Source organism: Larus michahellis, chromosome 5 (assembly GCF_964199755.1).
Source record: "Larus michahellis chromosome 5, bLarMic1.1, whole genome shotgun sequence".
Taxonomy (NCBI): Eukaryota; Metazoa; Chordata; class Aves; order Charadriiformes; family Laridae; genus Larus; species Larus michahellis.
Window position 1 is genome coordinate 54619810 of NC_133900.1, and position 25498 is coordinate 54645307.

The 25498-nt window shown below is 36.7% G+C and overlaps 1 protein-coding gene across 2 annotated transcripts in view; it reads right to left on the bottom strand.

Moving 5' to 3' along the window:
- Positions 1-1993: 1993 nt before the first annotated feature.
- LETM1 (leucine zipper and EF-hand containing transmembrane protein 1) overlaps positions 1994-25498 on the bottom strand; it is a 30949-nt gene continuing 7444 nt past the window's right edge. Inside the window, exons 3-14 of one of the 2 annotated variants that reach the window (XM_074587382.1) lie at positions 24972-25428; positions 20165-20308; positions 18991-19128; positions 15792-15995; positions 15164-15283; positions 14403-14534; positions 13625-13804; positions 12845-13000; positions 10348-10482; positions 9582-9772; positions 7427-7565; positions 1994-5985 (exon numbers count right to left, since the gene is read on the bottom strand). In XM_074587382.1, coding sequence (XP_074443483.1) covers positions 5836-5985; positions 7427-7565; positions 9582-9772; positions 10348-10482; positions 12845-13000; positions 13625-13804; positions 14403-14534; positions 15164-15283; positions 15792-15995; positions 18991-19128; positions 20165-20308; positions 24972-25428 — 2146 coding nt within the window. In that variant the 3' untranslated portion in view covers positions 1994-5835. Of the gene's footprint in view, positions 5986-7426; positions 7584-9581; positions 9773-10347; positions 10483-12844; positions 13001-13624; positions 13805-14402; positions 14535-15163; positions 15284-15791; positions 15996-18990; positions 19129-20164; positions 20309-24971; positions 25429-25498 lie in introns of both variants that reach the window. The other variant, XM_074587381.1, reaches the window with a different exon arrangement.

Here is a 25498-nt window from a genome sequence, read left to right on the forward strand (position 1 = left end):
AAAGAGTTTGCAACAAAGATCCTTCTGTATTAATACTTTTAAGATCATGATTTCATGAAGTCAGAGGTTTTTCCAACCAGCTTTCGGCACACCTGTGTTACCAGCCTGATGTAAAAGAAGCTTCCACCCAGTGAAGGTGTACCAGTGTATCTGTTAGCTATTATTTCTAGTTAGTGAAGCCGGTTACTATTCCCTCTGTGTGCATTTGTGGACAACGCATAAATTCACCTCTGTAATAATAGATTATCACTATCTGTCAGAAGGGAAACACAAGAAAAAAAACTTTTATCCTTGAGAGTGATCAAACACTGGTGGAGGTTGTGGCGAGGTCCACCCAGAGAGGATGCCGGGAGGTGGCGGAGTCTCCATCCTCGAGGATACTCAAACCGCGATGGGACACGGCCCTGGGAAACCATCTCTGAGCAGAGGGCTGGGCTACACGACCTCCGGTGGCCCCTTCCAGCCTCAGCTCTTCTGAGACTTGAATTTGGCTTGTGCCTCCCACCTATGCACCAACCAGACCAGCCGGGCACTCTGCTTGGTCACAGGTACCGCTGTTCCGTTTCCCTCCTACGTCAGGGCAAGAGATTCCAAAAAACCCTGTTTTTTTCTTTTGATTGTAACAATAACAATAATTGTTATACATGTGTAATAAAGATTTAGAAAGGAGTAAAATTTCTTTGATACAACCAATATAACTCAGCAACACTGGATTCAGAAGTCAGTCTTTTTCCTGGGCATTCAGGACACGGGTAACCATGACCAAATGCACTTGCCAACGTCCACATTTCCTTTACAAACTCAACACCACAATTTCTCTGCCAGTCTGTTTTACCGCATTGCTGCACAACAGTCCTATTCACCCTAATTAAACCTGTCATTAAAGGAAAATTTTAAAGCAAAAGCTTAAAAGGAACAAGTTCTGCTACTTTCTGAGCCATTTATTTGATATTTGGCTTTAAGCAAAGAAAGGACACATCTGCAACCCAACCTAGCTTAACCGTTAAGTTATTCAGGAGGTTGTTTTTGGGCACCCGTTAAAATACTTTGATGCTACAAGGTAGATTCAATGTTTGCATGTTCCCAAATCCTATTTGAAAGCAGGCAAGAAACTAACTACTTTTGTCAGCCCAGGTGCCTGCACCAGGACCTCCACATCTTCTGGGTCTGGATCTTCTTTGCTATGCGTTTCTACCAGCGCCGACCACAGCTGGGCCGAGACGAGCGCCGAAGCTTCCCGAGCAGCATCAATACAAGTTACCTTTGAGACAGCTCAGTTATTTCCAAGGGACCAGAGGCGCACAGGACACCTTGGTGGCTCTGGCACTCCCTGCCTTCCCACCCAGGCCACCAAGGCTTCAGGAGGAGAGCCTTGTTAATAAATCATTAACAGCTTTTAATTGAAAAAGCATATTGTTGGATATGCCCAAGACTTAAAAGTCTGCTGTACACTGAGATGAACCTTGTGAAGAGCATTAAGATTACAGCGGAACACATACAATTTTGCAAAATCAGTGGCAAAGGGCACAGCCTGGCATAAAATAATCAGTCTGCGGCACCATTTCAGATGTGTTCTCTCTCCTAACGTGGACAAAGACCAAACGTGGATCCTTCCTAAGGAGACTTAATCCTATTTGGAATAAATCTCAACCTTTCCATCAGCTCCTTAGAGTAAAGAGCACACTGCTCCCCATTTTCATACCTAAAATGCAATAGTTAGAAAGAACGGTTTAGCGCAGTTCATTCACTATGCCACACAAGCAGTCCCACAGGTGTCAACAGAATTTCTGCAAGAATTAACATCCCCCTCAAACCCCACACAACCCACCACCTCCCCAGGTTTAAAGATTTGTCCTTCACTTGCCCTCTTCCACCCCAAACATTTCAGTTATAATACTCAGCTCATCACTGCGCATCACTGTGACTGACATCTTATCTGAACAGTGACAAAGTAACATTAAATATCAAAGGCAACAGAAAAATAATGGAGAAATGAGACTTCAAAATGATACATTTATTATAACTAAACAAAGGACACAAGCTCCAATTAACTTAATAAAATTTATACTGCATTATGGCAAACACAGAACCAGTATGCTCAGAGCACTAACAATTTTCAACTTAAATTTATTAACACAGGCTGAAATTCTTCAACTGAAAAGCAAAACTTGAAATACGTACAAAGAACAGAATGTGGGATTATCCTTTTAATTAAATATACCCAATAATTTGATATAAACAATTTAAAATATTTGAATACATGCTGAAGTAGCTAAAGTTTAAGTTATTAGCAAGGTACGTAGATATAAACTTACAAGAAGTATTTTGGAGTTGTATAAAAGATGTAACTTTTTCCCCCCCAGACAAAGCCTACCTAAGTGTCAGGTACTATCCTGGCACGAGAATATTCTCTACCTGCATGCAGTCCTGCTGACAAACTACCTACTAAATGAGCTGTCTGATACAGATTTACTCTCACAGCATGCAGTCAGCGATGAAAATCTCAGTAAAAACCATCTTTGGAGCTAACATGAAATGGAAACAAAATTTTTTTTTTTTCCCAACAAAACAGGTCCTTTAACCTGCTTGTTTTGAAGGGGAAGAAGAAACAACATCCTACTTTACTTTTCACGCTTGTTGCTAAATTGTTGGGTTTTTTAAAGCTTTTATACACTTTACATCTTTTCCCCTGAATAGTTTATAATAAAAATCTGATCTTATTTGAATCTGAAACAACCCCAACAATAGTCTCACCAATTGCCTAACTCTGAGCTTAGAGGCTTTGCCTGTGTAAGTCCCAAGGTTGCCGAAATCCCACATATATTTTGTTTTATTATTTAAACAAATATTTACATCTCCTGGTTAAATACGCATTCAGGAATAAGTTCTGACCAGTTACTGTACACTCGGAAGTCATCTCCTTTCTCTGAAAGTACTGCAGCTTCTGTGGTGTTTTTTTTGGTCAACACGAAAGACAAGAAAGGCGGTTGCCTGAAGGTAGTCCTCAAGCCACTGATTTGCTGGAGTTGTCTGTATCGCCTGGACAGAGCTGCTCGAGAAGGTTCAAAGCCGGGAATCACCCAGGGCTTCCTAATCATTTTAAACTCGCAGAACAGGTGTCAATCAAATCCAGCTGTTATGGGTTTGCCTACTTTCAACATCAGAAGGAAAATATTCCCCGCGAAAATGCTTTGCTGCGGTTGACGCGTACGTCCTCTAAACGCTTTCAGTAACAGGGGAAAACTGACATTTGTGATTGACATTGAAATGTATTTTATGTAACCTGTTAAAATTTCACAATATGCCAAATTTCAAACAAGTCCAAAGGCTAAAAGTGTTCAATAAATGTATCGCAATTATTTTAATCAGGACGTTCCTTATTAAAAAACAAAACAAAACAAACAAAACCCACAACTATTTTTGGCTCCCTTCTTATTTATCCACAGAAAATTTAAGTGAACAGTAAACACGGAAAAAGAACAGCAGCAAAGTCTTACACTCCCAAATACTACCACCAGATAATTTACTGTAAAGATCGTTAAAGCTCCATAAAACTTGAATCAATAAATCTTTGAAAAGTTTTTTCTGCTACTTCCCTGTTTTAAACTTGCGTGCGTTCAAGTGCCCGCAATTCTTAGGTTTTTGATATTGCATGAAAGGTAGCACACAATTTTAGAGTATCTTTATCATGTTTCAGGAATGTCAAGTAAGATTGTTATACATTGTTTTCAAAATGAAAATACGCAACTGCAAAATTTAGTGTACTTCAAAGCCCTGTAATTCTAATTGTACGTTATACAATGTAAAATTAGTTTTTAAATTGCATTTTTGTGAAATTATTTTTACTCTGGCATTTTCATCTAAGATAATTTTTGGCCTAAAAAAAAAAAAAACAGCACCTAGTGAAGTCCTATCTTCAAAATCTACAAACTGACTGTCATGCTCTTCCTTGTAAATCTTGATTTACAAGGGAGAGAACAGCCCCCTTGTTTCAGGGTGCATTAACTACAAAGATCGTATTGACTTGAAATTTCAGCTTTGCCACAGCAATTTTACACTTCAGATACAATTACAGTAATTCTCAGGAGGATCTTACTGTAAGCAGCTTTCTTTGCAAACTGTACAGAATATGAACTCAATACTTGAACTACACACTGACCCTTTTTCTAGAATTAATGGTACTGTACATCTTACTGTACATCTTGCTTTGGAAGCAATTAGATACAATGGTCCATCATGCAAGCCATGAGACTGTCAAAACTGTCTTGGTTCCACTAACTTCAAATGAGTTTTTATAAATAATTTAGCCAATCTAGATAAATAGTGAACATGGAATTATGCTGAAATACACTTGGGAGTCAACATTTTCTACGAAAATATGCAACTATGACTAAAGCGTTAAGTACTAACTGCCCACCTCAATATCACTGTGTACAGCGCCATTGTAAGATGTGCTCTCTATAGGATACACAAAATCAAGGATGTTCACATATTTTATAATACTGGGTGCAAAATAAAAAAAGCCAAACCGCAACCCTGCTGGTTCAAGTCACACTATGTCTATTTCATAAGAGATTTTAAGAAACGGTGGAAAATTCAGGCTACCAGGCATTATGGAACATCCTAGAGTTGGTATTCTGGTTTTTAAACTTAAAAATTTACTAAGGACAGACATTAATGAGTAAACCTTGACCTACTGTCAGTATTTAATCACACAGTTAAAGACAGTAACTATAAGCAATTAATTAAAAAGCCAATGATGTAATCCAAGCACTGGCAATACAAGACATGACTTGTTGACTGCACAGTAAGTAAGGCCATGAGATGAAAGTATTTATGTACTTTGACTATACCCGGCTAGTGATTTTATACCTGAGATGAAAATTGAGAGGTAAGAAACCTAGTTATGGTATAAATAATTATCAGATGAAAAACAACAAACGTGAAGATAACTAAATTTTTTTTAAAAATAAGCAAAAAGATCACAATTGACATTTTCCCCTTGCGATTATTTTCATTTTGCTATTTAGACAAACACTTTAACTGATTTTCTGTGACAGATTGTGTTCTGAAACTATTTTAAAGGCTCCTGTGATTCCAACGCTTTAGTAATTCATGGAATTTTGAGTAGAAGTGACATTCTCTACTCCCTCATCTTAAGAAATTTAAGGCACCCATAAGAAGCAAACTTCATGGGAAGTTTCCATTCTAGGGAAAAAGAAATCTTTTTCCCTTCAACAGAAAAAAAATAATAATCATGAATTCATAAAAGTGATTAGAATGCCACATTCTCTGTCAGTGAGGCAATGGCTTAGTGATATTTAGCTTAAATAAAACTCAGTCTAAAGAGCTACTACTGAAGCCACAGAATCTTCACTAACAGGTTACAAAATATGTAATATTGTGATGGAAGAGAAAGTTTATTAACTTCTGAAAAAGCTAAAAGGCAGAAGCAAAGCAAGGTTGGGCCCCATGTAATGACGAAAGAAAATAAATGAGAAACATTTTTCCATGACAAATACACTTAATTTATACAGCAAACTTGCACGTTTAATGGATCACTGTACCACAATGAGTGCAAATACATGATTTTGTGGGCAGGAGCACTGCTAAAGAAGCGTATTTTGTTTTCATCTGTATGGAATGACAATAAATCACTTCTCTGACGAACGTAAATGTCATCCCATATGTCAGAAAACATATCTATGATTTATTACTAGAATCAGCTCAAAATACTTCCCATAATCACAAAGGCTCAAGTAATATGTAGCCATTAGACATAGAAAGATATACAAGGTTTTGGTTACAATTGAGTTTAGCTTCAGATTCTGAAGCTTAGTTCTTTGCTTCCGCGGCTTCTTTATCATGCTTTTCCTTTGCTTTCTCTTTTTCTTCCAATTTTTCTTCTTTTTGAAGCAGTGCCATAATCTCAGCAACCTGACTGGTGCCAATATCAATATCTTCTTTGTCAATCAATTCTACTACCTACGCGAATATAAAATGAAATTGAGAGAGCGTTTAATTTTTACATAATTGAGGCATTTTCATATCATAAATTTTGTTAAGACAACAAATGTAATCAGTTGTCTCATGTTCAAGGAAAACAGGTTTTTTCCTACTTGAAAACATAAATTCAAACCACAACCAGTGCCTCAAACATATCAGGAGCATTAAAAAGAGTCAAACTTAAAACAAATTATGTAGAACTTTTGCCCTCAGCACACAGAGTTGCATTTTAACGCATTAGTAAAACAGACCCATTTATTCAATCTGTTGCAATGAAAAGCTCAGATTCAAATTCTGCTGAAACAGTATTTAAGACAATACTTATTTTACAGGGTTAACTTTATCAAAAAGACCTACTGTACTAAATAGGCATACATCTACAAAAATTTAAAAATAGAGGGGGGTAGGCCTTTCAGAAAACAAAAAAAAATGTAGCAGGCGCTTCAAAATTCCTTTATCTAGCTTTCTGTACAAATGTATTCTTAGCATAAGCCCCTCAAGTTCTTCAAATTATACTGCATTACACGCAGAATTGAGAAGTACATTTTGCCCATGTTGCTAAATGTACAACAGCTATTCAGAGCAACAGGGAAGATAATCACTACTGGGACAGCTTCAGTAGAGAGGAAAAATGTCTTTCAAAAGACTGATCCCATATTTTCTCGCTGGCCACAGTGTCCTAACTTCAAGCACTACTTCTGTATTGAGTAGGAAAATTACTTGCAAGGAAGTAAGTTTCAGGACTTCTCTAAATTCACCAAGTAAAAAAGAAACAAGAAAACGAAGGAGAAACGCAGGGAAAACCCGAGAACGTTCACAAGACAACAGGACAAAGCGGGCAAAGAACACAAGTCATTTACAGTGGACCTAAAGAACAGCTGATGGTCTGATGTCTTTCAAGCATAGGAAATACAGGTGCCAATGAAATATCTAAGGTATACAAGGAGGCAAGAGAAGCTGTTACACCTTGTGTTGATGTAAAATGTATCTATAAACATTATGTCAAGACTTTGGCTGAATAGTGGTATTCCTAAAGTAGTTCTAAAGCTCCTTCACATTCTCTTTCCCATTCAATAAGCAGCATAACAAAATCACCATATTTTACAGAACTTGACATACGTCAAGTTCTATGCATATGCATAGAACCTATATGTATGTCCTATGCATATAGGAAAACCTACAGCTTTAAAGGCAATTTGGCTAATAGACACAGGATAAAGATTCCGCCCCCCCCCCCCAATAGCCATATAAATTCTGAAGATGCTAACATGTATTATAAGACCTATTTAGAATATATTCCCGAAAACCTCACTGGCATCAAGACTCTTGCAAAAGACAGCAATATGAATTTAAGTCAAAACAGGTACAGTGTTTGAAGGATGGCTTAACCTTACTTTCTTTTAGTAGTCTACAGACTTACCTTAACAACATTATCTATATCAATTTTGCCATCCTTGTTTTCATCTAGTGCCTCCGCAATCCTTGTTAGTTTCTCCTCTGGAATCTTCTGAATCTGTCTCATCACGTTAATTAGCTCAGCAATACTGATGAGATTCTCCCTGAAGAGGAAGCACAAGCTGTACATGGCAAGCAGTTACTCCAAAGGAGTAAAGTTGACAAAAGGCAGTATTGAAAGTCACTACACTGCAGGTCATTTTTAAAAACAGTAATTGTTTATTTATAATCCTGAACAGAGTGCAAGAAAGCAAAAATGAATTACTGATCAGCACGCAGATTTCAAATGAATCTTTACCTTACCATCGAATCTCATGGTTTTGGTTTCCACATGTTTTATTGCACAAATACAGGCATCCAGTATTATTTGAAATAAAGTTTGCCACAGTTTCTATACTTCCTAGACTGTATCTAATGCCCTTTGTCCCCTCGTCCCCATTTATCAAAGATACAGTGCCATGAATATAAGTCATCCTTTTAGATTTAGAGAGGCTGGCCTATACAAAATTAATGAAAGTCACAGGAAAACAAAAGCTGAGGACTAACCACTTCAGCAATTCAGCCATTTTGTTAAAATAGGCTTCATTTGCTCATACCAAGGAATGGAGTTTGTAGAAGAAAGAACTAAAATTGACATAATGACTAGCAGGTTTCACATGTTTCCACTGTCTGCTTACTGATCTCATGAAGCTAAAGTTGTCTGTCTTCTGCAGCTTAAAGCCCCTGCTAGCCTATGTAGTTTTGTTAGTTTGAAGAATGTCTTCCAGCACAGGTCAAGCTGAAATGCAGGAGACAGTGAACCCAATAAATATTAACCAGCAGGGCTTTATTAGTATAGTCCCAGCTCCGTACCTGTCCCTAACCTCTGGGCACAGACTGACTTTTATGCAAGAAGCATTTCTCACACTGCCACTAAATGTCCTCGACTTGTGTTGTTTCTATGACTTTTGATGGCTTGGTAATGACTGCAACAACTTAAAGGTTCAAAAACAAGCCTTTGACAATTAAGCAATATTTAAACTAATAGTTTTCAGTTATCCACAATAACCTACAAAATTATCCACAAAACCATACATTACATAAAGTATAGCTGCATTCAGAACAAGGTGATCCTATACTGCATTTTTAATTTACAAATTCAGATGGTTTTGATCAACAACTTCTCTATAGCACCATTCATATGGCTGCCTTAATCTTATTACACAAAATTTGAAACAAAGTCCCCGTTTGCCCCGGGGACTGGAAAAAAACAAGACTGGAAGCAACAAAAGCAGAATCCTTATTTCTGGTTAGGTTATGCTCTATGGGAGCTGAGAAGCTCTCTTAATGAATGGCACACGCATAAACAAGATTAATACAGCATTCATAAGCGTAAACTGTGAGAATTACAGTCACAGTTTTTAGGTATTTCAGTGCCTGTAATATGGAACATATGATCATTCAACATATGATTGTCTGAGAGACTCTCCAGTAACATTAAGACCTGGAGAAGTGTTGACAAATGAATTTTGCAATGAAACCATCAAGAAAGATCTTTCTATAAAAAAACCTACAAGTTTGTTAAAGTTGAAATGAAGCAAATTTTCAGAAAGGGACCATGTAAAGTGATCTCCTTACTTCCATTAGATCTGTTCCCCCATTTCTCTCCAGAAAAAGAATAGACTTATTTGCAATTTTTTTCCTCACTAACACCTTCACTACTAAAGAACCCCAAATATGAATATGCTTATCATGCTGTTCTGCACCTTTTCAAAGACACTTGGCAAACCTACGGCATGAGGAGCATGACTAAAGGCATGATTTCATCTGCATCACCATTAGCACTATAGCCATGAACAAGATGGTAAGATACTAATCAACACTTTGAATTTCAGAACACCCTTAGAAATAGCATCTGGGGAATTATACCTGCTTTTTCTCTTCCTCATTTCAACCATATTTAACATACCTTAAAAAAGAGAAAATCTACAGTACGATTTTGTTAATTTTATTTTTAAAATAATTTACCTTAACACTCTAAACAACAACTTATTTGCTAATTCTTTTCTAGTCACACATCAGACACTTTAAAAGTGAGACTGAACAGTCAGGGACACATTCAGTACTCTGAAGTCACTTACCCAGCAGCAGGACTATCACCACTGTCCAGCTTTACATCCGCCGTCTTTTGACTTGTCTCTAATTCATTGATAATTTTGTCTATCTGCCCAATCATTCGGTTCACTCTCTTGGTCAATCGCTTGCTCGCCTTTGACTCTTCCACTACCTCTTCCTGGCCAGTTTTAGAGAGTTCTTTTATCTCTTGCAAATCCTAAAAGAAACGGTCAAGAAAGAGAAAAGCTTTTGTCAGTGTCAATTTTCAACAATAGATACTACTAGCTTTGACTAGCATTTCAAGACAGCAGCCATTTGTAAATGAAATGCAAACGTATAGACATATAAAGCCAAACCAGAATTAGAACAATAAATTCTAACACTGCTGCCTTTTTCAGGCACCCCCTAAATGTGAATTTTCCACATCTTTCGTAAGATTGGATAAGATTCATTTTACATAACTTGAAGTATCTGTAATACTGACATCTATGCTTGATAAGAAAGAACTGCAGCATGCAGTAGTTAGTTAGCACCTGTTAGTCTAGTAATCCTGGGAATAAGAGCAGGAACAGCATTCTCATCTGGTGGGAACTACTCCAATAATTTTAACTAGGCTTTAAACATGTTAAGCAAATGAGGCTCTGCATTGTCCCACACACGGTTCATTCACTCAGCTACCAACTACAGGCTAAGAGACATCCAAGCAAGACAATCTTTAAACGTGTGGATCATTTATGCTAAAACTAGACATGAACAGAAATAAAAAAAGAACTTCCATGCTCCATTCTTCACCTCATTATACTCCTGGACATCACCCTTCAATTCCTCAAGCTCCTCCTTTTCCTTTGTTAGTGATTTTTTCTGTTCCTGCAGCTTGGTGCAAGCATCACTCAGCATGTCAATCTCCTCCTTAGTGATTTCCTCACCCTGTAACAGAAAATATAAACAAATCAGTGAAAGGCACATTTGCAGTTTTCCTCAAAGATTTCAAGTCTTTTACCAGAAAAGATAGACTCAAGATTCTTTTTCCATGTTCAGAGTCAATATTGTCATAGCCATTTTGAAGCTAATGCAGAGTTCTTAAATGCTAAGGCGATTAGTTTGCTATGGTATGTTATTTTTTAAGTGCACCAGTAGTAAGTTCAGCTAATGTGATTCACTATGTGGGTTCTGACTATTTGAAATTCTGTACTTGACTGTCTCACTTAAAAATATTTAACTTCCTCCTTTGCTGGGTGAAAAACCCAAACAACTGAGAAACGATTCACTACGTACAGGAAAGATAAATTACACAAAAAAATTTTCAGAGCAAAATTCAGGAAGCTGAGCTGAATCAAACTTATCTTCAACAACCTTTGTGAGAATAAGGATCAACATCCATAGTTTGTGAAGTATACCTGTCTCTTGAAAAGCTGAGAATAAAAATATAACCCCCAACTGAATACTTAAAAAAAAAAAAAAAAAAAAGAATTCAAGATGATTCATTAAAAATGCTAAAATCCCATAATGATAGCTACAGTTAGCATATTAATCTTACTCAGACACCAGCTTTTATTTTGAATTCCTGAACTCTGAACAGCCATGTGAGCGCAGTACAGAAAGACATGTGCAAACAAGAATGCCAGAAACACAGAGCAGAAGGATGATACGCTTCCAAGAAACAACTACGGGGCAGTTCACAAACTAGGCACCCAGCCCCTTTGTCAACTCAAAGTGTTTCAGAGTACTGTTAATATCTAGGCATCAACCTTATTTATGATTTTAATAAAATATCTATAGTTCACCTTAGCAAAAAAAAAAATAAAAATGACAGCAACTCAGTTTGAAAACAAATTCCTCTGTCTCAAACAAAAATCAGTCATCTTCAAGAAGCTGGGAGTCTTACATTTTTCCTCCAAGAGGGAAGAATGTATTCCATGGTGTTTAAAATCTTTGGAAGCATCTTTAGGGGACAGGCCACGCTGTAACCTCGGTTAAGAAATGCCACGCTAACCTTACTTCTTGTTTTCTTGTGGCGAGCCTGGTGTCATACATTCTCACGGCACTGGTGTCGTGGCAGGCAGCAATTTAAATGCTATGCCAGATAGGTAAGAGTGAACTAGCTGCGACATCACACGTCCTTGCTGTTTCCAAACAAGATTACCCAAGCCTTGCCTGTCTCCCTCCCACAGCATTCCTCATGGCTGCACTATCATGCACCCAGCTACAGTCAGCCAAGTCACAACAATGCATGATTTCAAATGTGGATTACTTCCATTTTGTTATTACCATTAAAACATTCTTGGCAGCATTCTAAAGTAAACAATGTTATAATAATAGCAGGTAGATAATGATGCTGTCCAGGAAAATTGAAAATATTTTTCTAATTAAAACTACTTTTTTAAAAAAAGAAAACAAACAACTTGTTATTCTGCAAAACAACAATGAGACTGAGAAAAATCCTGACATCAAACCTCATGGACAAAGATAAAGTGCTCGGCTACAAACAAAACTCAAGATACAACTGAAACATGAAAAGGAAGCATACAAGGCATGGAAGCGGGGACAGGTGACCCAGGAGGAATAAAGAGAGACTGTCCCAGCATACGTGGATTGGTTCAGGAAAGCCAAAGCCCAACTGGATTTAAAACTCGTGCAGAACATGAAGGGCAACAAGAAGGGCTTCTACAAGTACATCAGGACCAAAGGAAGACAAGAGAAAATGAAGGCCTGCTGGTGAATGGGACAAGGACTCTGGTGCAAGAGGCCACAGAAAAGGCAGAGGTAGTCAATGCCTTCCTCAGTTTTTACTGGTATGATTGGCCTTCAGGAATCCCAGGTCTTTGAGACCAATGGGGAAGTCTGGAGCAAGGAAGATCTACTATCAGCAGAGGAGGAGCAGGTTACAAAACATTTAAACAAACTGAACACACAAATCCATGAGACTTAACGGGATATGACCACAAGTGTCATGTGTTAACTATACACAGATTAAACATGCATAGATCCATTACATCTACAGACAGTGCAAATGCCCCCCAAAATAGGTATATTAGTTTCAATAACATAGATAGATAGATAGATAGATAGATAGATAGATAGATGAGATACTCAGAGATGTTTCATGCTGACTTCAACTTCTGCATTGGTAGTTAAGAATTTGCAATCTACTAATTAGCTGTTTTTAACTGAGAGAACGTGGTGATAGAGCTAAAACTGAAGGACAGCCAGGCAATTTATCATGGTTCTTACATGGATGTTTTGAATCTGTACATTAAAAAGTACAAAAATGTACAGTTAGCCAGATTACCTTAATGCCTTCCAATACTGGTGCTGTATCTTTCAGTATCTCCGACTGCATCGCCATATCTGCCCTTGCCAGTTCTTTTTCAGTATCCATAGCCATATGACTTTTTTTAACTTGCACAGCAGCTGCTTCAAGATCTATTGCTGATTCCACCTCTTTCTATATTTGAAAGATCCATGAAGTTTTAATTAAAACAAAGATAACATTATCCATATTAGCATCAGTAAGGAATGACTTCTCTAAATAGAAATAGTTGCCAAAGTAGACGCAGACATTTTTATGAGAAGACATTGAAAAACTGCAACATATTGAGCTGTTTCACATTAAAATACCCACTTGCACTTAACGAACAACGCCTGTGAACTCCTGAAGCTTAATTCACCAGTAAAGCAGGCCAGCAGCTTTCATAGTCAATTATTATACAATGACATTACCAGGTTAATGACAAATAGAAAAAGCCAAAGATACGAACATTTAAAGTATGGGGTGGGGTAAATCAAAAAACAAACCAACCCACTACCTGTGCTAGAGGAATAAAAGGCTTCTCTTACTACTCTAAACGGAAAGAGAAATCAAAGATACCCAAAACTGAGACAATCTCTTATGTTTCACAGCGAACCCTTCTATGTTGCAATTTGTTTTAATAATTCTCCCACATCTTCCCTTTGTGGATTTAAAGTCCAGTTGCTGGCAGGCAACACCCAAAGCAGAGGCAGTAACTCGTAACATGCTAGATTTTACACCACTGACATTTATTTCTCAATAATTGAGAGCAGAACTTACCATGGCTGCAACTTGAAGGGTTTCTTTGGCTTTCTCTGCAGCTTCAGACAACCTTTCCATCTCTTTTTCTTCGTTTTCTTTTCTGATGGCTTCCTCCTCTTGAAGCGTTGCTTCCAGCCGTGCTTTGTTATCTACTTTTTCACCTTCAACTTCTGCCACTTTGACTTGAGCCTCTTTGGCCTAAAAATAATTGAAGTCGTCTATTAAAGTCTATATATAGGTATGTGCACATAACAGAAGAAGTTTATATATCCTTATTGAGACAGGTAGTACAGATAGGCTAATGAACATAGTTAAAACCCCCACAAGTTACCCTATTTTTGCATTTCTCAGGAAAAGAGGATTCTCTTTCTTTGAAAACGAGAACTTTCCACCCTTAAATTGTACATGTTCTTCATTCTCTTTCTCTCAAGATTACCAATAATCTACTCAGATCATTTCTCTCTCTACACATCATCGTCAACATTTTCATGTATTAATGTCTTTATATTGCCTAGATCGTAGACTGTTTTTTATAAAAGTAAAAAGTGTATTCTAACTTTTCTTACGCTATTACTATCTAGTAACATGCAATGAAATACTGCCTTTTATTTGCTTTATTCTCAGACCCCTCCACATATTATCCAACTTCTCCTGTGTTTGAAGGTCTCTATATAATTGGTCTATGGTTTAGTTTTTCAACAAAAAGAAAGGAACCAAGAAGAACATCTACTTCTCTGAACGGATCTTCAGCAATGATACTGAAAGCTGGTTACAGACTATGTACATCAATACTTACAACACTCTCTGGCAGTGTTTGAAGTGTTGTTTTGAGCTGATCAGCTGGAGAAAGGGTATCGGGAAGATACATGGCTCTGGATAAAATAAGCAACGAAGTAGGGATTTCCTGGTTCAGATGCAGGTCTAACCACTATAAATGCAACACATAACACAAATCTTCAACTTTTGGATATTTTTCTTTTTTACAGATCAAGTGAAGCATACACAAAAAAGTAAATACTGATATTTTTTTTTTACCACTACTTATCAGTCAATATCCCAGCACAGGAACTACACGCTATAAGCAGCTAAGAATTACAGCAATCACATTGAAATATATGAAGTATTTTGTTCAAAGAAGTATTTCAAGAAGTATTGAATGAATATTTGAAAAAGTGTTTTGTTTCATATGCGCCTTACTCTAAACCAGGCAACACCAAAAGACAAGAAACTAATCTACTTAGAGAAAAGTTCTTTACAAAGCAATACAAATAATTAACAAAATAAACTGCAAAAATTGCAAACATATTTGGGATATCTTTATGTCTAAGTATCTAATTACATCATCAAAACATCACGGCCCAGTCAAAAACCAGAAGCCCACTGCTACTACATATTTACACATGTACTGACACACATGACAAAAGCTTATTAAGGAGGAAGACTGTTTTAGCCAAGCCTTTAATGAGAACAGAAGCAAAATGACTTCTCAGAATCATAACAGAAACCAGAGACAGCAACTGAAATTAGGTCTGTGTATTCAGTCTTGCAAAAACATACCTGTTTAAGCTGTTCCTTGAGACGCTCCTCTGTCACACCAAGAGCTCTCATACCTCGGGCACGACATGCTGCCTGCAGTTCTTTAACAGTCAGGCTATCAACTCCTTCATCAGCAATTAGCTGCACAAAGCATAAAATAAACTTCAGCATGTAACAGCTCAAAACTGAAGAACCACCATCAATGGTGCACTGCCAATGCACACTCAGAAGTCCGTATTTTTATAACAGCCACTAGAGGCTGCTGTGATAACACAAAATAACCTCCACTTTTTAAATAGTGAATATTATACTGTAGTCTTAATGGCTCCATAATGGTAATGTCAGTCTCTCTAAGATAGTATTTCTATCAGCTCCCTTACAAATTATAGTTTCATAGAAATGCTTTTCTTTTTAACATAATTACGTTCATTGCAATTAATGGTAGATTGAAAAAAAAGTCAGCTTTTTCTGTACAAATAAGGACACTTCTGATTTTAAGCTCTTCAAGTCTTTTCTTTCTAAGTTAGGTCAAAAATAAGATGATTAAGACAAAAAAGGAAAACGCCTAGAAAGATATACATCTATCCACACACACTCATTAGCCTTACATGTCAAAATTATTAACCAGTGCCTAATTAGAATGACTCACTTTGTCATCTGCTTTTATGGTTCTCAACCTCATAGTCAGCTGGAAGCGCAGAAAGTTGTTTGTCCCAATTGACTGAAGTTCCAACAATTTACAAAGTGCCACCAACTGAGGCCTGGTTAGATTGTCCAGAGTCAACTCATCTTCAAACAGTTTAGAGAACCTTAAGATCTCCTCATTACTGGGTCTTTCACCAGTTTCCCTGATCTGTAAGAAAAAACAAACACACACAAAGCTTTTCAAAGCAAATGTTATGGTTGGGCACTATTTTGAACAATAAAAATATACTCATTTGTCACGTACTTTGCATCAATTTTGGGATAGGAAATAGGACACAACGAAGACATGAAAGAAATTTTAAAAAAAACCCCACAACTTATTATGAAAGGCAAAAGAATTGATCACGTTCATAGTTTCCAACAACATGAAAAATTACTTAAGATAAAACTAACAGAAATAAAAATTAAATGCATCTGTATACTAATAAGCACTGAGTTGGCACTGCTATGAGATACCTCAAAAAAAAAAAAAAAAGACAATCTGAACGAATAAATAGTTGCTACAGAAGTCACGGTGACAAGTATTATTTCTGGTGCCATACTTACTAAACATAAAAGCAGTTTAAAAGCATCACCTTGTAAAGGTAAAGTGAGAAGTACATCCAATGGCAAAAATTCTGCGACATCAGTGTCCCCATGAAACACAAATTTGGACACCTACATTCTCTCCACAACCACATTGGTTACAATACTGTTTTGCTTCCAGTTCCTAGCTGTTTTATGGCACCTCAATGCAAATGCACTTGTACTTGACGTTATTCCAAAATATAAACTACTATTTGGGAAAGGACTCTGCATCCTTCTTGATGGAAGGTTCTAAGTAACTGCTTGTACAAATGTAAACTTAAGCTTTTAAGTTATGTGTTGCCAAGTGGCATTTCACAGTAATTAAATCCAAATACTGGAAGCAGAAATAACAGTTCAAAGTAGTAGAAAAAATCATTCCCTAGACTCATCAGATCATAGTAAAACATTATCACCTGTATAAATGTTGACTTTTCTATTTTAAGGATACCAGCAAGTGCTTATTAGTGATATAACTGAATCCAAAACCTACGGAACTTAACAATGAAGTCCTCCCAGTCACTTAACACCTTCAGTCTAAACAGTAAATATGTAGATATCCAAAACACACTTTTCCCAAACCCTCTACGTTTTATTAAGCCCTGTAAAGAAAACATAAGCTAAGTGACATCAAGTACAGTCCGAAAACCTAACAGTACCTATACAGCCTGATTTATTATGCCTACCTGTTTTATTTGCCAACTCAAGTCTTTTACTGAACAGCTACTGAATACAGGGAAAGATAAAAATTTGGAAGACAAGATGATCTTGAGTCCATTAACCTCCAGGATACTTGTGCAGCAGAAAAAACAACTCAGAGAAACAAAGGTCAAAGGCCTTGTTATTCCACTTCAACAGCTCCTTCACTACAGGAGCCAAAAAAGGAATTTTAAAAATAGAGAAACTTTTTCTTCCTTGTTTAAAGCTGAATTTTGTCACAGCCAAGCATTTGTTTCTTGAGAGTACAAACTGAAACTTTCTAGTACATCGCTAACTACAAAGCAACACAGATAAATTCTGGAATTCTGAAGCAAATATGTTAAGCCTGTAATCAATGGTACTTGCAGCACGAAATACTTCACTGCAGAAGCAGCTATAAAAGAATCATAAAAAGGTGGGAAACATTTAAGCTTCTTCTTGCTCTGACATTTATTATCTAGTACAGTGAAATGAGATCAATAAAGTTTTGTCTCCATGGCACAAATGAGAAATACATAGCTGTAAAAAGAACACCCACACATAAGAAATGCAGGGCTTGAAACTTCTTTTTAGTCAGAGGAACTTGGGACTTCCTCCAGCAAATGCTGAGTGATACGTCATTTATTTCCACAGAAATTAACCGCCAAATGTAAATTCTCAGTAGCTGTTCTTTCAGAAGAAAATTAAATGTTCCAAACATGAAGCATGGCAGTGGCATGCTCCCAGAGTCTGCAGCGTCAGTGCTTCAGCTACTAACTGCTATAGCTAACCACTTAAAATGTTCTGTACATGAAAAAGAACAGAAGCATAGAAGCTTCAAAGTACCTGGACTTTGCAAGCAGATACCAACTGGCAAAACCCACCAACATTATCATCTGAGCTAACCTACACGGCACTAACAACTTGATCTTATTACCCCACCCTTTAAAACTTTATTCTCAGCACTGAGAAGCAGGAAAAGCTCAAGCGAGCTGACTGGATTTGTAAAATTCAGGTGTGGAATCCCCAGACTTATATGTCCTTTTCTGTGCAAATACATACTCTCCCCAAAGGAAGGGGTTACACTTTTACGTCCAACAAAGCACCTAGTGATGGTTGTTGGCTCAATCTCTTACTGGACAGTCCCACAATTAAGAGCAATCAGAAGCGTGAGATAAATCCTACCCTGATTTAAGAAGGTATTTTTCATCCCTCCAGGGAATACCTAACCCCTACCTACAACTCGGTGAAAGGAAACGCTGTCAAATCTAAAGGCTATCAATATAGGAGGCAGGTAACTGACATTTAGTCTGTCAGCAACTGCTTATGAACAGAGAAATTCTGCACCAAACACTGCACTCACATTCTAGGAAAACCCCAGATTATACCACATTCTAGTCACTATCCAAAAGGATTTCAGCAGTACAGCAACTGCTTATAAAAACAGTTTTTAAATGCACAGAATTAATTTTGACCAAAACCAAGTTTTACTTTACCCCCAACAAGTCTTAATCAGTTAATTCAAAAATAACTCCTTCCTCCCAGTTTTTATACTCAGTGTTCAAAAAAAGTCCAAAACTACGTAAGTAATCACTGAGTGCATAATTATGTTAGAATTAACTTATTAACAAAGAGAACAAGAAGTGAATGAGCAGAAATACACTGCTTCTAGAATAAAACAGAGAGTCAAAGTACCAGCTAGAATGCCAAAGCTAAGAATAGTAAAACTTCAGCACACTGAAGTATTACTTGCAAAACCAAAATCTATCCTAAAAAAACCTATTACATTCTGCTTCTTCAAACCCAACAGAATAAAGGTATCAGATGGTTACCATAGACCAAACAAAACACCAAGCTATTTTTTTGGTAGGAAGAGAAAATAAATTTTTTAAAACTTTTACCTTTTGAAAGAATGTTGAAAAATCTTTCGTAACGTTTCCTTTGGCTGCTTTATTTTTTAAGGCCATCTCCTCAATTGTGTCTTGAAGGAATTTAGCCAATTCAAGCTTTACTCTCAATTGTTTCTTCAATCTTTCCTCCTGTTAAAAAAATACTCGGTTTTGAAAGTTCTTTCCAGAAATATGTGCACTAAACACCACTTCTTCTGTGCCCAGACAAGTTATGTGGAGTAACTCTGAACTTCTGCTGTAACACAACACATCACAAGAGAACATTCAAAGATCCCCAGATCATACTGAAAAATAGGTTAGTCAACTCAAACCTCCATGCAGCATGAGATGCAATGCCAATAGAGTGAAGTGCACCATGAGTGGCCTCACCTGCGAAAACTAACAGGCACCCTCTGAATTAGTAACAAAAAAATAGAAACTAAGCAACTGGTTTGTTTAATTCCCAACTCTTGTATCCAGCACAGAAATCCTACACTACATCTCATCCAAACAAAGAGGAACGTATCACAGAATTTAAATTAATGGTTATTTATACTCAAGTATACAATCATGACTGATTATATCTGTGACTGACTGGGAGCTCATTATGTATGAACCTCATGTAAGTACTGTGTGCTCTGAAAATGAGAACTTGTGGGGCTTTTTGGTGTGTTTTTACAAAGCTCTAAACAATTCTGAGAACACTTAACTAAAAGAAATAAAGTTTAAACAAAACTATGCACAAAATCTATTTTAAATATTAAGAAATCATACAAAAAACTTGAGTCAAGAATAAGTACTACAAATATTAAAACAAAGTCTGACCATTTTAATACAAACTAGAAAGAAATAAAGTTTCATAGCTTTCATTTCTGCTTTATGAGTCATAGAAAATGGAGATGAGGATTGCAAAAAAGACAAGAGAAGCTTACAGCCCTGATAGCACTTGCTCATATAAAATAGTAAACCAGGATGCCACTGGTTAATTATTATATGTTAACAGCAAGATCATCAAAACGACATAAAGATAACAAAAGCATTTCCCCAATACTCAAAAAAAAAAGAAAAAAATCATAATTTTTAGAATATTTCTAGTTTCTAGAATTTTTCTAATTTCTTTCTTTACCAAGGAAAGCTCTAATTTTTTCAAAACATATTACTGGATTATAAATTCAGACCTGCTTACCTTTTTAGACTTTGTCTCAAATGTTGACGGAAGCATATTAGGGAACAACTTAAGAGCTACTGGAAGCAAAAATTCCATAAACGGGACAACAAGAAAAACTAGGAAAGGGACCAAGCGGAAGAGATCGGCACATATTCGAAGAAACTGGAAGGAAAACAAACAAAAAAAGGAGCAGATAAGCAAAATTTTTAATATTTATTTTAAAAATACTTGATATGATCATCCACACTATCACTTAAACTCACATATATTTGTTAGAAAGGAAATTTAAAATAACACATTAAAAGGATGTGACAAAGTCAGTTTTTAGTATCTTTTTCTTCAAGTTGCTATATACTACAGAGTGCCAGAGTTTCACCAGTTTTCAACACTATAGAAAGTATTTCAAAAGCCTCACTGTGTCTCAATAGGATTACTGAACAAGTATCTCATTTAAACCTCTTAAAAGCACCTGAAAACAGGAGGTGGTCATTTGTTGTCGTTAAAGCTGCTTAACTTCTTTTATTCATCTTCATTTGTGCTCTACCACTTCTTACATGCATGAGCTACTATGGACTAAGTAATCAAGAATAAAATGAAAGATCCCTCCCCCTCTGCCTTATAACAATTGTAATGTACATTTAAATCCAGGGTAATGAGCCCAGCTTGGTAGATTCTTTTTTTTGTAAAATCACTGCTTTTCTAGAGCAGTAATCCTCTGAAGCAGGCCAATGCATTAGTTACCGAATCTTGAACTGCATAAAATAAATACTGTCCTTCTGATTTCTGTACACCCACAAATGTATTATTAGGCTGTGCGGTCTATAATCAAATCCTTCAGTATTCGTTGGAAGCTTACTAAGTTGTGTTATATGGGGGAGTGCAGATCTTGCTTGACTCTGCATCATTTTACGAAGCAAATAACCAGTTATTGGGAATACACACAGTTCCTAAATCAGACACACGCTACAGTACAGTACTGCCACAGCAGCATCATTCAGTATCATGACTTGATAAACACAGGTATGATTGGGAAAAAACGGCAACATAAATGCTATTACAAAAGTAAAAGCATGCTTCCCCTTCCATCCCCTCCCCACAGCTCTTGCCAATCCATGGGGGGAGCAGCAGCAACAGCCAGTATAGCTTGCATGTCATCAGGAATGTTTTGCTGGAATACAAACTCAGTAAAACTTCAACCATCATTTTCTTAGCATAAAACCAACCAAATACTGTTTGAGGAATGCACAAACTCCACAGATCCAAAGTCCGACATTTTTCTTTGTATATAAAAAATTCAGTTTCCCAGAAGGGATGCTTTGGTCCATTGTTTACAGGCTCAGAGATTTTTCCGTTCATTCCAACAATAGAAGTTAAATGACTACCAGGGAATTCAAAAAGATGTAAGACATTATGGAAGAAAATGTTAAAAGTCAGAAGAACAAGTACATTTTCCCTAAAAGAAAAAACCTCAAGAACTTCCATAAAGTGCAGTACAAAGTTTCTATTTCTATTCAGTATCTATTTTTAGACAGCAAGTGCAAGTATTTGTACAAGGCAAAATCCATAAATACATACACAGACAAGCAAAAGGGAATCAGTACAACCCAAAAGCCAGGGGCAAGGGTGGGAAAGTGTTGGAAAACTTGATTTAAGCACCAAACAGGACTGGCATTTTTTGCAGCAGCACCATCCTAGATCAGCTTACATAAATCATGAAACTGCACCCTCTGCTAACTCAAGGGAAACAACTTTGCTCAGGAACCTAATACAATGGTGCATGATTACACACACATTATTTGGCAGCACAGCATGAAAAACTTGTGACTACTCTCTGTCTGCTGCTACAGTTCATGTACTCCACTCCTCCCTCCTCTGCAGGCTTAAAGAGTTTGTAAAGCTTATATACTTGCCACAAACTCCATAGTGTTTGCCATCTCATTTCCATGTTCTGAACCATCCTGCTGTAGGAGGCAGCACTATAGCAATTAGTCTTCGACAGCCAGTATCATATTTTGCATGTTTTATTTCTTCCTGCCTTCTCTCCTAAGTGTAGATATGTGATCCTGTTGAATCCAGACCCTACCAGCAATTGTACAAGCAGAATTTTGGAACCAACTTTTGGTTTATATAAGCAATAGCTCGCTTGCATTAGCCATGCTGCAATTAGCTTGTTAATGTGGTTAGATTGCTTGGATATCTTTCCATTATTGCCTCCAAAGAGGAAGGAAAGGGCAGGCAGAAATAACTCATTTGTCAGTCTGCATGAAGATAAGATTTCTCTAGGACTGTCAGTTCATATGCAGTTTAATACATTTAAAGCAGTATGTACTTCAAATATTTATATATTTTTTTTAAAGTTCAGGAGCAACTTTTGCAAAGTTGTAGCTAATCTGGCATCAAAGTTTTGAGACTTCTTTAAATCAGTCAGTATACTACAACTCAAGGCTGAACTCATAAAAAATGAACTGTATTGAAACAAACTTAAAATAAGGTTTAAAAAAAGCACATGTAAATGGTTTTGTTCAGCTGTAGGCTGGTTTGCTTTTCACTGACCATGGGTTCTAAGCCTACCATGATTCCATTCAAGAGAGAGGACATCCTCTACATCCATATAAAGAAAACACAAAACCTAGATTGAGAAATAACATTACTGTTGTTCTTAAAACTTTTTCTCTACATTTTCTACACTGTATTGCACACTCACAGACACATGCGCACATCATTAGATAAGACACAGGCTACATCAATGTAAACACTAATTTATACCTGCACAATAAATTTCTATTTTATTTAAAATAAGCAAAATTATACTGAAATCGCATATCTGCACAAAAAAAAAATTGAGGAAGGCCAAATGCCAGACCACTACATAAATGTGAGAAAGACAGCTCTATCACCACTAGATGATGAAACTAAAGGACAACCAAATGAATAAATCCATCTACTCATAGAATGCTGCATGTGTGTCCAAAGATAACATATTGCTTCTAAAGGTTCATGCCTTCTAGAATACAGTCCTGACCTTTCAACAGAAATATTTCCATGATATTCATATTTTACCGTTGTTTGTATAATTTCTCAGAAGTATGGCTCAGTGAACATGAACCAGGCAGAAAAACCAATGGTTCCAATCTTTCCCTCCAGAGGACTTCTGATTCTGTTTTAAACCATGAATTAATTTGTCTCACTTGGTTTTCCAACTTTCCCAAAGCTCTCAATAAGCCAGCACAAGCCAGAACTGCTACTTTGAGAAGTGCTGCAGTCCTCATCCCCCTCTATCCTCAGTTACTCTTTCTTGGCACGACATAATCCCCTCTCTTACGTCAGTGCAGACTGTTATATTTATTGCTGAGCAACGTTTCAACTGGATCAGCTGCCAAGCATACTCTTTTACAGCATAAGGAAGAGAGCAAAAATAAGTAGCGTGAAGATGCTGAGACCAAATACTATCAACCAGTGCTGTTGTAGAAAGAGACCAAATGTAATCACAGATGAAAACTGCTATATGTGCATTTAACAATTGTTGTTGTTTGAGAACACAGGAAAAAAACCTTCTGCATACTGCATTAAGATATGATGTTTTTAAATTACAAATGAAAATGTTGAACTATGTACGAAATTTTATCAGAAACAAATACTCCTATTTTTGATCATTTAACATAATTTTTGAAGACCGAGATGTGAACCTAACACATTGCATGTACAGTGTACAAACTGCAGAGAACTGGACCAGAACTGCAAGCCACACTATTCGCTCCTGCTGCCAGAGCACATATATTTTTCACTCTGCAACATTTCTTCCAGCACTTTTTTTTTTTTTATTTCCAGCAACAGCTGAAATGCTTTCTTTCTTTTCTAAAAAGGCAGGAAGACAGACTCTAATATTTTACCTGTATAAACTGCTTAAACATCTTGTCTTTAAAAAAAAAGAAAATGAGAACTATTAAATCAGTATGTTTGACATATTGCTCATGAACTGGTGAAGTTGAATACCAGTGCATTCTTTCAGAAAAAAATTGTTTTAAGCTACGTCAGTTTTAAAACAGCTTATCATTAGCAGTCTTTCCATATATAAGCTCACATCAAATGTTTTTAAATATCCACATATCTTTTAATCCCAGTTCAATAAGCATATTTACTTCATCCACAAACTGAAATTTCTATTGAAATGCATGTATGTCATCCTAATTTGAAAGCACTCCCATCTTCCTTTTTCTTTAAAATCATCAGTTGCATCTTTACAGTTTCATAGATGTAAGCTACATGCCATAAAGAAAAACAGAAGTATGAAACAAAAACTTTCCTCATATTATCTTCTTTGAACTCAGATTATCTCAGAAATACATTTATAACTGAGATAGTACTAGTATCTGGCTATCAATCATGCATTTCAGCCTGCAGCTTTTCTTCTGTTTAGAAGAACACAACAGAATTAGCACAGATCCAGCCTTTACTAGAAGTGTTTTCCCTCTATTTTTCCAGCTGGAATGAAAAAGCAGAGAAAGTGACCATGTACACACATGGATGTACAGCACATGGATGGGAACTTGAGAGCAAACCACAACTGCTATCCACATGACAAAACAAAAGAATCTCCTGCTGTTCCAACTAGAAAACATGGAATTTATCTTCAACATTGAGGAACAAGACTAAAACGTTTTGGAGTCATAACCAAAATTTTTAGTGTCCACATAGGGAGGAGGAGGGAAATAAACCTAACGATTTTAATTCTAGGAACAGAAGACAACAGAAAGAACCAACTCAGTTCAAATAAAACAGAGCAATTGCTAAGGATATTCAAATAGAATTGCTATTTACTCAGTACCTGTCTCCGTTCTCGACGAGACAAAGTGTTTCCATGAAGTATTCGCCAGAGCATCCTTGCAGCTATTTTTGTGTCAATCCACAGTAACCGGAAACCATGGTAATAGTGCTTCAGTTCGTCCACAATCCTCTGCCCAAGAGATTTTTTCACAACTTCCACTTCTGTTGGACTGTATACAGGACCTCCTTCTTCCAACTTCTTGTTTTTGTCCTTTAAGGACTTCAGTGACTTTTCAACTATGGAGTCATCTCGAAGGGGACGTGAAGAATGCCACCACCTAACTGGAAGATACTGGGGACCTAAAACACCCATCGTTGCTAGTGGCGTCCATGAGCCAAAAGAACTTGTAAGAGTAAAGTGTATTTGTTCAGATCCTCTAGTCCAACAACAGTAGCGATCTTTTTTGGAGTATGCGTAAACAGGAGGGACACTAGTGCAATATTTAAAGTGTACAGTCCTTCAAAAGAAAAAAGCATTCAAGAATTACCAAGAGATCATAAGCTATTTATACATAATATATTTCTATA